Below are 13,683 nucleotides of genomic sequence, written 5' to 3'. Positions count from 1 at the left end.
TGACTTAAGTGGTATATAATGTTTTCTACTCATTCTAGTATCACCTTTACACTCCTGTCTAATTACCCTTCATGTGTAATTTTTAGTTACAGTTTATGTATATTAAATTCGTAATCTCATTTATATTATAAATGCCTAGGAGAATACACCCATTTCTGGAATACCATTCTATATCCTCTATGGGGACCATCAGAATTATGTTGACTGACTCCATGAGTTATAATACAATCTCCTAGGATTTTAATATTGTTTCATGACTTTCAATATATTCTAGGTATTATAGAAAACTTCTTGGAAGAAAAGGAAGCATCTTCAAGTGAATTTTTCTGCATGAAGACCATGCTGGAATTAATTTTTCTATTCATTTTTTCCTCTCTGTTTCTTCAAGAAAGTTCAGATAATTGGGCAGCTTGGTAACCTACTTTAGACAATGCATAGTGTAGCAGTAGGTATGTGTGAGCAATGAAGAATACAATTAAATTAAACAATGATAAGTAGAAGAAGGAGTTGGTTTTAAACTTTTAACAATAAGAATTTTTAGTCTGTGTTTGCTGTGATTTTTTTCTATTCTAAGCAAAAAAAAAAAAAAAAAAAAAAACTGTGGAAGATCTTTGTCACTTACCAGGCCAGCAGTGACAAGTGTAATTGTCAGCACTGTCCTCACATGCAGCGTTATTATGACAGGGTTTTGACCAACATAGAGGCATCAAGGTCTCACAATGTGTCCCTGTGAATCCACTACCCGTGCAGTTACAGCTATAGCTGGAGAGTAAAATGAAATTTTCACATCAACTCTTGGTCATATTGAGATCAAATATCTTTATTCTGTCTCTTCCCCTGTCCATCAATCTGAGACCCAGGGCATGGTTTTAATACTTATCTCAGAAACTCTGGGGAATTATCCCTATAAGTCTGAAAACATTATGTATTTCCATACTAATATCTGATTATCTTTTTAAATTTATAGTATGGCTTCATACAAAATTATTGGGAAACCACGATTATGTCCTTCAGTTTTCTCATTCATAATTGAAGATAATAATACCTACGTCAAGGGTTATTGTGATAAATGTGCATATAAAGAATAGACACAGTATCTGAAGCATCAGAAAATATTGAATTACTACTAAGTAGTACTAAATAAAGTTGTTAATATTTGTGAAGGCAGTACAGAATGATTTATACCACTGTGTCACTCTTTTACATATACAGCCCATTAATAAGGTCCCTTATGGAAAACGAAACAATAAATCATTTAAAAAACAGGAAAAGCTCTCATTATATGAATTGTGACTTATGTTCTCTTTTTAGATTACAGAAATATTTGAGTCTTGCTATTCCTAACCATTCATTGGTTGAGTGAGATTATCTGACAGATTCAAAACGCAAATCTGATGGAAAAACTTGTTGACTTTATTAAGAGGAGTCTTTTAATTTAGATGGGATCTCCTCAAGGAGTTAGTATTGTAAAAAGAGGGGCTTGCACACTCAATTTAGATAAAATGAAAGTCTGGCGGAAAGAACACCTATGAATTTATAAAGAGTTGGAATCCTGTTCACGATGGCTTGTCTGTATATTTACCACCAAACACAGATATTAAGATTTCACTAAGGAAACTGAAATATTAACAAATGTACTAAGTTACTATAATTTTTATATGTATTGCTAGTGAGAAATCTTCTTACTAATTAAAAACATTTACTAAAAATCTACTATATATGAGACGTTAGAGACAAGAGCCATGTACTTGAGGCTGGCTAGTGGATCTCAATTCCTAGAATTAGAGACTCTATGTACAGATTCCTTTGGTCTGCAAGAACCTATTTTGTGTGTGTGTGTGTGTATGTGTGTGTGTATGTGTGTGTGTGTGTGTGCGTGTATGTAGTTTCTAACTCCCATAAACCTCATAGCAAATGTGTTAATTTTTTGTTGTGGGAAATTAAAATCAAGTTGTAGTTATTGACCTTGTGATTATCTTCTCAAAATTTAGGTAGTAAGAGAAATAAGGGTAAAAGAAAAATTATTCATGGCACGTGAGTTGGAGAAATGAAAGGTGGCAGGAGTCAGCCTTGTTCTGCTTGCATTTCCATAGGAAGCAAAAGCTTTGTGTATTTTCTGTCTAATGCTTTCTGCAGACAGCAAAGCCTGGATGGGAAGACCTCCTGCTCTTCCTCTGGAGTGCATGTATGGAAACTTGCATTCTGGTGTGTCTGCATGTCGGTCAGTAACTGCCTTCAGGAATGTAGATTCTTGCCCCTGGAGAATGATTTGGGTAAAACTGAAAGTCAGAGGCAAGATGTGGAATGTGATCAGAAGTTAGGCTTTATACTTTACAAAAGAAATACATGACTACATTGTTCTATTTATTTATTTGAGAGAAGGGGAGGGGCAGAAGGAGAGAGAAAATCTTAAGCAGACCCCACACTTAGTGCAGAGCCCAACTTGGGGCTCAATCCCATGACCCTGAAATCATGACCTGAGCCAAAACCAAGAGTCGGTCACTTAACTAACCACGCCACCCAGGCACCCCACATTGTTCTATTTAGAATTATATCATTTTGCTGATAGTTGTAGTACATGTGCCTTTTACTGTTCTCCTTTTGAGTCCGATTCTCTTTGAAACTCAGATTTGGGATAAATTCTATCTTACTTATTAAATAAAGGAGAATTGGATTCTAGTCCTTCCTTTCCCAAGAATTAACTGTGTGAACTTGTGGGAGTCACCTAACTTCCCTGAACTTTAGACACCTTAATGTAATGGGAGAATATTAATGCTCACCTTGCCTTCCACTGAGCTGTTGAAGGACCCAATAAGACATTAAGTAGTAATGCTGTTCAAATCGTTATGCACTTAATAACTCAATATTTGTGGTTAAAATAGGTATCAGGGGCATCTGGGTGGCTCAGTTGGTTAAGCCTCTGACTCTTGATCTCAGCTCAGGTCATGATCTCAGGGTCATGAGTTCAAGCACCATGTTGGGCTCCATGCTGGATGTGGAGCCTATTTAAAAAAAATAGGTATCAGAAAGGTCTATAAAATATTTTATATGAATTCAGCTACCATAACCTACATTTATTATATATATCATATTAAGGTGTTATTTATTTATTTGTCTGTTTGTTTATTGTTTTACTGAAAAGCCAATGGTAGAATCTACTTTGGAGCAGAACCACATGGCTACTTCTCGCCATTCTACTCTTTCAAAAGTATTCACCCAGTTCCCCGAAAACCTGAAAATTCAAGATATAATGAATTTAATATCACTGCCTTGCAACACTGTTTATATAAAATTCCTAAAGGATGTATTTTTCACCACTTGATTCATATGCTTGTTATTATGTAAATACAACCTAATATTTACGTATAGAATTATCTCTAGCTTTGTTTTTGCACTGCCCCTATCTACAACAGGTTTATTTCATGGAATTGAAAAGCTGGTACTTTTCTGTAACATAAAGTTCTAAACGATTACAAGAGTGACTCAGAAAATCTTCACTCTTGGGACAAGTGACCTCCGAAGGATGCATTTCTAAGTAATATCTGAATGTTACTCTTGTTGTCACTTAAAGTGTAAAGCAACATGAACATTTTAAGCTAAGGACATGAGCTCTCCAAATTCCCCAGAGTGGTACAATAGCTGTTGGTCTGTGAGTTCTCTCCAAGCTAACCACCCAAACATAGGAGAAAACGTACCTGCTGTGCTCATCTACACACAGCCCTCCATGGAGGCACGGCTGGCTGGCGCATTCATCACTGTTGAGTTCACAGTGATCACCTACGAATCCAGGGGGACAGTCACAGAAATAAGCCCCCAGAGCATCCCGACAAGTTGCACCATTTCGGCAGGGCTGGGACCCACATTCATCAACTTCCATTTCACAGTTCACACCTTTTAAGAGAGTCAGCACAGAAAAAAGGAAAAGTTTTAGCACAGCATTCGTATTTTAGCTCTTTGCCAGTGCTTTATTTACCAAAGCTCTTGTCAGATGTTATGTTACCCAAAATAATTTTCCTCCTTAACTGTAATTGATACTAACTTTCTGGCATGCTTGTGGGAAGCTGCACAATGCAGAGCAGCTGTTCCTTACAAAGAACTGTTGCGTACAACAGCTTGTGGCTTTTTAGTCTGTTGAAACAAGTCATTTTTAGAACAAAGTTATTGTTAACTGCACTTTTGTTGGAAGCTTAAAAGGGACTGGTCAATGTTTTTAAATTATTTTTAAACAGTTAGTTCGGCATCATATAGAGAAGTGGGTAACAGCTCAAACTCCAAAGCCAAATGAGCTGGGTTGGGATCTTGGCAAAGCCACTTAGCTGTGTGACCTCGGGCAATTCCTTAACCTTTCCATATCTCAGTTTCTGCACTTGAAAAATGGGACCAATACTTGTAATTACCTCACAGGATTATTATTAAAATTACAATGTGCTTATGATAGTAGGTGGAACATATTAAATGTTGCTAGAGGAGAAAAAAAAACAATACTTGTTCCTTTTACATTTATTGTTCAAATACAACGTGCAATTATTTCCTTAAGTGCTCTTTCTGCATAGACTTTTTTTTTAATTTAAATTTTCTTAGTGTTGTAAAATACTACTTTTAATTAGGAAATCAGTTTGTGATTTAAACTTAATATAATTAGTGGCATTATTAGGAGCTACTTCATTTTAAGGTAATGTTACATAAAAAAAATCTGTATTTATTCCCCTCAAAATAGTAAGTGAAGATTATTGAGTAAGCAAAAGAAGTTTAAGGTTAACAAAAGTAGTCACATGGAGACAAATTACCCTACCTAATCTATCAAAATAATATCTGATATACAATAATCAAATTTGCATACGTTTTAAAAGACACAAAAGGGGGAATATCTATATTTACATATCTTTATTTCTATGCCTATAAGCCAGGATAATAAATTATGTATTAAAATGATATTGAAGGATTTTCAAAGGACTCAGAAGTTGTTAGTAGTTTATGTGCCGCCTTTCCTGACAGAAAAAGCGGTAGAATATTCTAACACTGCTGACCATTTACAACTGTGACTAGATTCCATAAATACCTAAGTTGAAAAGGGAGGCCAGCATATTAAATTTGATTGTTTTTTGATAAGAAATAAACTTAAAAATTAAGTTTTACGTCAATAAAAATAGAAAGCTGTGGAACAGTATTTGTTGCATGGTAAATGGGTTGCACTATTTGAGGCCTGGCTATTTCTTACCCAGTCTGGGAATGAGATCAATCATATCTGTTTTAGTTGGCATTAGTAAGGTGAAGGGAAAAAACGCTGAACTGGCTAGCAGAAGACCTGCGGTTCTCATTCTCCCTCTGAAATGGCTTTTCAGTAATATTTTAGTATCTCTATTTCTGCCATGCAAAATAATATGATAATAGAGATCTCTATTTTCCAAGATTGTGTGTAAGGCAAAAACCATAAGTTCTTTAAAATATTTTTTCTTATAATTATTTTGTAACATATATAGCAACTCAAATGGTAATGGGTCAGTTTTCGGTAATTACAAGGTACAAAATTACCTCCCCTGAAGTGACAATGATCAATCACAACTTTAAGCAGAGTGAACTGTGTCCACCTAGGAATGTTTAGTCATTATAGGTTCCCATAGTGCTCTCTGAGCAGAGGGCAACTGGCACTTACTCAACACCTGCCATATGCAGAGTCAGGGCATGGTGATTTCACATGCATTCTTGCCTGTGTCCCATGCTCGTCAATGACTGCCTTTGTGCAATTCCTATCACTACATATTCCCGTTCTTGTCAATCCAGTTGTCCATAGTGCCTTTGCCCATGTGATATTAGACTATGTCCTTTGGTATTTTAGTCATCTATATTTGCTGGAAAATATTAACATATCAAGCCAAATCAGTGGTTTAGAACTTGTTAAAGCTTTTCTAAATTTTATTTTTTAACTCAAAATTCATATATTCATCTGATATACACCCAGATTACTTCCTAGTGCTTAAGAAATACATTATAAACCATTATTTTAAATTCTGAAGCTCCACTTATATGTTTTAGCTCAACTACTTTAGCTTTAAAGTGATCCTGATGTGTTTCATAGTTTAGATACAATTTCAATTCAGCTAGTTACTTTGGGGTAATTTATTTGTACTACCTTGATATTACTTAACTATATGATTTTTATTGCAGCTTATCACTGCTGCTGATATAGACAAAAATGACTGGGTCAATGTCTGCTTGATGCCAAAATAGCCAGATGAAATGTGGTAAGTATAGTCAGTCATCCAGATGTCTTTGTATTTCCAGATGCTGGCTTCATAGATAAAACATCTGGATAACTAACTATGATTTGCATTTTTCATTTGGATACTTACTGTCAGTCACATGCTTACATCCATTAAATATACAGGTAATCAACCTTCAAAAATATACCTGAACTGTGTGGTCCATTCTATCTGGAAACACTCATTTTATGCCTAGTGTTAGTAAGTACAGCACCATGTTATTATAACTATATGTGGTAACAGAAATTGAATAGAGTCACAGTGAGTAGTATTTCTGTGGTTCATTGTCTAAGAAATAGAAAATTCATAATTGTAGAGTTCTTTCACAAAAATCCACCCAGGAACCAAACCAATCTGTTGGAATTCATTAATAGCTAATAGTATGAAACAAGAAAATAGAAAGGGTATATTAAAAAAAAAAATACAGGACAAGGAGAACTCTGCACCAAAAGAAGAAAGTATAGGACAGGAAAAAAAAAAATCTGACATCATTAGCTTTGGTAACTCACTATAACGAATACTGTGTCAATATCCACAAAGGCATCCCTACATAAATATAGATGACCTAAGGTGTCAGATCATTAATTCCTGACAGTAAGGGATAGTTTCACTCTAACTACTCAATTTGCATTAACTGTCAAAAGAAGTTCAGAAAGTTTCTCACAGCCAAATATTTAACTAGTATCTGCAACAACCTGTTTTCAAATAAGGTCACAGTCTGAGGTACTTCGACATAGGGTCTAGAACTTCAACAGAGGAATTTGTGTGTTGGGAGAGGTCAAAATTAAATCCTAACAGACTCCTGCTTGGTTTGTTTTTCTGTCACCATCTTGAAATTCTTAATAATTTTTGAACAAGGGGCCCCACATTTTTTATTTTGCAGCAGAACCCACAAATTATGGAGCCTTTCCGTGTATAAGCCCTTAATTCCCATTTGAGCTTTTTATAACTGATATACATAGAATGAGTTCTTTTTTTCCTGATCAAAACCTGATTGATACACAGACCCGAGATAGGAAAGATTTGAGTAGAATATTCAAATAAGCAGAACTGCTCAGTTTTTGGTCTACCTCAGGTGAGAGACAAGCAGAAAGTGAAAGATGTACCAAAAATGAAGGAGGAGCAGAAGTCCCAGACTCTTCAGCCTCACCCTCAGTGAGTTGGGAATTTGATACCACCCCAGATAAGTGTTGGGATCCCAGGAGAGAAGTTGTTTCCACTTCCTTTAAAGAACTTTGGAAAGACATCAGGACACACATAATTTCCGAGCCACCATAGTACATAATGATAGAGCAGAGAAAACTGTGTAGGACCTGGGTAGATGGAAATTAGATGGTTTTATAGAGAATGCTTATTGAAGCATGCAAGGCAAACAAATGCTTTCTCAAATGAGTCCAACAAGTATTTTTGTATCATGCTGAGTTAGGAAATTATAAAACTGTACCTGCTATTATTATTTTCCTTCTTCCCCTTTTCCTTTGCCATTCATCATGGAAGAGTAGAGAGAACATGAATTTTGTAGACAGATGACTCAGGATTAGCTCTGCTCTGCCATTGCTAACACCGAGGTTGGATTATAGTAAATGCTCAGTGAATGGTAGGTATTACCTACAATCTATTTGTTCTTTCCTATTCCTTCTTCAATTCCTCAGGGTAGATAGGATAAAAAAAATTTTTTTTGAAAAGTCTTTGGAAGCAAACATATTCCTGGAAGGGAATTTGGAATAGCTTCCAATTCCACTGAAACAAATATAGATGGCATACTATGAGTATAAGAGCTAGAGACTGGACAAATTTGGAGCAGCCACTATACTAAATATGATTTTTAAAAAAGGGCTACAATGGACATATAAGTAGCTAGTGAGCAATAGTAAATATATAGCCCAAATTAGGTAGTAAATATCTGAGGTAGATTAATCGACTTTAAATTACGAGAAAAGAGTAGACAATGAGGGGCTCTCCAGAACTGGAAATCTGCAAGGAAATAATTGCAGGTCAAGAACAAGAAGGTTCAGAGAACAATACAGGCACATCAGTAGAATAGCTCTACTCTCTACAAAGTCCAGGCTCATAAGGAGATATCAAGATAGAGAAGAAGCTTCGGACAGTATGAGTATAGAGAAGCCAGGTGGTTGATATTCTGCTAAAGATGAGGTAAGAATTCAACAGAAGCAAGGACACTGGAAGCTCTGGTTGTGGTGAGGACTTTGGCGGGAAAGCAGTTTGGAACGATGAGAGAGTCCAACTTGAAACTGCATCAGTGTATGGCTGTAGTAGAATAGAGATGCAGGTCACTGAAAATAGGAAGCTCAAGAAATGCGAAAAGTATGGTCCATAAAATTCTGCAATAGCTCCTAACTGGATTTGGATAAAGTGAAAACTTCTCATTTTGACATCTAAACACCTTGGTAATACCTCTGGTTTCATATCACAATGCTATCATCATTCTATATGCCAGTCGTATCAGATCATTTTCTTTGTCTCAAACCCACCATATACCCCTACCTCCAAGAGTTTGGACACACTGATGCTCTCTCTCGAAGGTTTTTTTCTTACTTGTCCATCTGATGAAGTCATCCTTTAAGACTTATGTTAAATGCCGCATCCTCAATGAAGTATATTCCCTGGTTTCCTTACTGGTTCCACCCTCTTGTGTTTTCATAGCATTTACAGCATTATGTTTTATTATTTGTTACTTCCTTATCTCTAGTAACTGCTTTAAGGACAAGGATCCCTCCTTATTATCAATAGTAATAGCTGAGACTCATCAAGAGCTTATTTCACATCGGGTATTGTGCTAAGCATTTTGTGTACATTATTTGATTTTATTTGATCTTCAAAAAATTATCCATGAGGTGTTATGAAACTGAAGCACAGAGAAGTTAAGAAACCTGATGCAGACCAAAAGGCTAGAAAGTGCTAGAGCCGGGATTAGATTACAGGCAGTCTGAATATTAGCCATGAGGCTACATCACAGCCCAGTGCTTTATGTTCTTCAAGGATCTATATCCTCAGTGTCTAGCAAACACCTGCCCCGTGACAGGTGTTTAGCACATTTTGCTGAATTGAACCAAATGTGAAGAAGTTGACTGGGAAAGAGCAGAAGTTATTGAGAATACTGGGAGTATCCTGGAGGTTAGGAAATAATGGCTTGTGAAGAAAAGAAAAGAGTAGTGTAAGCGGTAAGTGAATGATGAACCAGTGGTCTTTCAGGAGTAGGGGGGTTAGTTAGAGAAAGCTAACCTTCTCTCCTGGCCTTGAGAATCGAGAAAAAAAAAAAAATCTTTAAGGAGGGTTGCATAGAAAGTGGTTTCATCAGATAAATGCCAAATTCCAGCAAAGGCGAAGGAATTAAAGGCACTTCGGAAAAGATTAAAGTGTTGTGTTTACTTAACTTGTGTTTAAGAAAAGACTATGGATCTAGAAGCAGGTGACCATTCTAATGAGTGTCAGGAAGTTTTTCCTGTGCTTTCTTCACATAAGCTATACATTAGCAGTCTGTGACTCTAGGCCACATTACTCTTCTGATTCCAACTATCATAGGATGTCTTCTCCAACTATTCCAACAGACATCATTCTACAATTCCAAATATAAACTCTCCTCAATCCACCCTCACTGATCCCCTACACCCCTACCCCTTCCAAATGTCTCAGTGAATGGGATTATCTCTAAATCACCCAAGCCAGATTTCTAGGAGTTATCATCATCTTGTTTTTATTTCCCATATTCCAATTAGTCACCAAATCCTGCCATTTCCCCCACGGAAATGGATCTAAAGGGCCATCCCCATTGCTCCAACCTTATTCAGAGGCTCACCATCTCTCTTCTTGTCTTACTGCTACTGACATCTCTCTTTCAAGTCATTCTCTACATTTCTGAGAGTGATCATTATAAAATACAAATGTGATTGTATCATTGTCTGTGCAAAATTTATAAATAGCTCCTCTTCTCTCCAGGATAAAGCCTTCGAATGTGGTAGAAGATTCAAAAAGCTGTGGACTCGATTGGTACCGCCTCATGTCTTTGGGCTGCACATAGGGCTTTCCCTTGCTTGCCATGTCCCACTCCTCATTCCCACTTCCCCCCAGTTAGTTCTAATTCATTCTGAAAAACTGAGTTTGAGTATCACATGATGCGGGACACTATACTTAACTACTTATATCTGCCTTAGGTTCCACTCCACAGTTCTCTTATAATCCCCTGTAATATAAAAGTATGTATTACATTTTACCACAAATACTTATCTGTTCATTTTATCTACAAAACCATCAATGTGAATTTTTTGTCTTTTAACACTGAGATCTACAGCATTTAGCACATATTCTTGAATATAAAAAATGCTCAAAAAAAAAAAAAAAGGAAAATGCTCAATGAACTTTGAATGAATGATCCAGTCATAGCTATGGATTAATCCATCATCTGTCTCAGAAGGCAATCTGGTCTGCCAGGATGGAGGTCCTCATGCTTCTGAGAGCCTGGGCCCACTCTAAATCAAAAGCCATAAAGGTAAATTTATGGCTTTGGCAAGTGTTTAAAACGAAACATTGTTTCCGAATGATTGTGCCTTAAACTTCTGACCAGAATTTAGATTTTCCACCTCAATATGCATCTTTCAGCAATTACAGATCAATGTTAACATTCTGTGCCACAAGATAGCGCACATCGTGTGTTATCAGCCTGGAGCAGGTCTTGTCACTGATGTTGTGCTCATCACTCATTACAGTGGGGAGAGAATGCACAATGTCATTGACAGACCACTCTAAACACCTTTCTCATTATCTGCAGAGCCCATGCTTTGGAAATAATTATACTCTAGCTTTTAGTTATCATCCTAAGTTTCAGAGTCCGCTCAATATATTTAATATCTAACAGACCTCTATGCATAATATTTCCTTTCGAATAAGAATTATATACACTATTCCTGGGTTCTTTAAAGAATGATGCATGGTGTTTCTATTACAACACTTATCAGTGCAAGTCTGAACCAAGTATCACTGCAAAGAGGTACTCTAGCACCACTTACCATTACAGCTATAAATTTATACTACCTTTTCCTCCTCTATATCATAGCTATAATATTTTTAACATCCTAGAGCAAAGAGGCTGATGACTTTGTGCTCTGATTAATAGTGTAAAACAAGCATAATATTGATTAGCAAGATACTATGAAAGATTAAAGGCAGATTTTTTATTTTCAGTGGGACCATCTTTGAGTTTTTACCCAGTAAGATTTCTAGCTTGTGCATTTAGATATACCTTTTCTAAGGACACCAAAAAGTAACAAATATCTTTTACAAAATAGTCACTTAAAGTAGACTTTATAAGCCTAGGATTCATCTCTGAAAGATGACTGAATTTTATCAATTTAAAGACTGCTCTTTTCTCTGTCATAGGTTTAAATCTAGGAATTATGATGCACTTCATAATCAATAGTGTCTTGGTGTTGTGTTATATATTAGTTGTAAATTTTTCCTCTCTTGATGTAGATGAAATCAAGGTAACTATCAGTGATTAATTCTGATGAAATATGAAAATTGGTTCATATTTTATATTATTTTATAGCATTTGCTTACTGTATTTATTTTATTATTATTTTTATTAGTATTATTAATATTTTATTATTATCGCAAGAGTCCACTCCAGTGACCTGGCCTCTCTCTACCCATGGACCAGGGCTCCCTGGCCTCTCATTGGATGATCCCCACGTCAGCCTACCCACCTAGCCAAGGAAGGCAGTCATATTCCCATTAGATTGCCTTCAAGGAACAGGTGCCTATAGCTAGGTTAGGGATGGAATTCCATGTTTGTTCCCTAAACTCTCACTCCAGGGAACTGGCATCTCTCGACTGGGGTCCTACTGCAATCTCTGGCTACCTGGAACTGCACTGCACAGCATGTGCAGTATGGTCTTCTCTCCAGGCCTCGGGCATCTGGAGCCCTTCAGGCCTGAGGTCTACGGCCCAGCCTCACATTCTGGATAGCCTCGTGGGTGGAGGGCGCCCCTCCCCCACAATACAATTTGATACTATGGCTACAAAGATGGCAACAGTCACTGCCCATTTGGACGTGCTGCCTGATGGGGACCCAGGCCTCTCCAGGAACCAGGGATCCCAGATGTCTCTCATTCCATGGCGCCCTGGTCCCTCCCAGCAAGGCTTCAGAATTCCCAAGATATCTGGTTCGGGGTGATAGGGTCCCTTTGTGAAGATGCGCCTTAGACGTGTGCAGACGCCTGGTTTCCCACATAGAACACCATAGGGACCCAGCCTCTCCTGAACCGGTCCTCGCCTGGTTTAGGGACCGGAGCTGGACCAGATTCCTGCTTACTCCTGAGAACTGTGCCAGACCAATATGCCCAGTGAGCTCTCCGGCACCAAGATCCCAGCAGCCAGTCCTCTCCAGGTACTAGGACTCCCTGGTGTCTCCAGCTGGAAGATCCCCAGGCAAGCCTGCCCCACCTGGCCCTGGCAAGACGGTCAAATCCCCCAGATCTGCCTTCAAGGGGAATAGTCAACATTAGGTTGTTTGTGACTTGGAATTAGGCAGATGCTTATTTCTTGTAAGAGCCCCCTCCAGTGACCTGGCCTCTGCAGACCCGGGGCGGCTTCCAGATCCCGGACTTCCCTGAACCGCACCCTGGGCAAGCCCAGTACATACCCCTTCAGCAAGTTTTGAGCAGCTAGTACTCCTCCAGGACTGTGGAGCTAGGGTCTGGCGCCAACCACCTGCATATCCTCTTGGGTGCAGGGGTGCCCCAACCCTGTGAATCACTCTGAGGCGGTGGCCGCAAATTGGCGACAGTCCCCATCTGAACGTGCTGCCTGATACGGACCCAGGCCTCTCCAAGAACAACGGATCCCAGATGTCTTTTATTCCAGGGCATCCAGGTGCCACGAAGCAAGGCTTCAGAGTTCCTCACAGAACTGGCTCCTGGATGTCAGGGTCCTTTCTGTAGGTGCAGGCCTGAACGTGGCCAGATGCCTGCCCTTCCCCCTAAGCCCAGAATAGGGACCGGCCTCCCCTGAACCGGTCCTGGCCCAGAACAGGAACTGGGATGGGCTGGATTCCCGCTTGCTCCCGAGCGCGGAGCGGGTCCCGCATGCGCAGTTAGCTCTCCGGGCCCGGAGACCGCAGCCACCACGCCGACCTCCAGGGCTCCCCAGGCCCGCGCCCCGCCCGGCCAGGCAGTCAGGTCCCCGCACGCCTGCCTTTGGGGAAATAGGCGCCATTAGGTATGGTGGGGCCTGCAATTGGGGGGTTGCCTTGTGTCTCCACGACCCTCGAACTCTCCCCAGTCTCTGGGTACTGTTAATGGCAAGACACGCTCGTGCGCGGTATGTACTGTTTTCTTTATGAACTGATTTTATTATTTGTCATTATAGATATGGAAATCTTTTTCGTTTCTACAGGATTTGCTTTCAC

General features: G+C 38.7%; 1 protein-coding gene across 1 annotated transcript in view; it reads right to left on the bottom strand.

Moving 5' to 3' along the window:
• The window catches only part of CRB1 (crumbs cell polarity complex component 1), a 214,447-nt gene that overhangs the window by 132,749 nt on the left and 68,015 nt on the right, over positions 1 to 13,683 (bottom strand). The window contains exons 3-4 of the mRNA XM_036109066.2: positions 3,696 to 3,891; positions 623 to 762 (exon numbers count right to left, since the gene is read on the bottom strand). Coding sequence (XP_035964959.1) covers positions 623 to 762; positions 3,696 to 3,891 — 336 coding nt within the window. The remainder of the gene's footprint in view (positions 1 to 622; positions 763 to 3,695; positions 3,892 to 13,683) is intronic.

Source organism: Halichoerus grypus, chromosome 7, assembly GCF_964656455.1.
Source record: "Halichoerus grypus chromosome 7, mHalGry1.hap1.1, whole genome shotgun sequence".
NCBI lineage: Eukaryota > Metazoa > Chordata > Mammalia > Carnivora > Phocidae > Halichoerus > Halichoerus grypus.
Note: the sequence above shows the minus strand (reverse complement) of the source record. Positions and strands in the feature narration are given on the sequence as shown.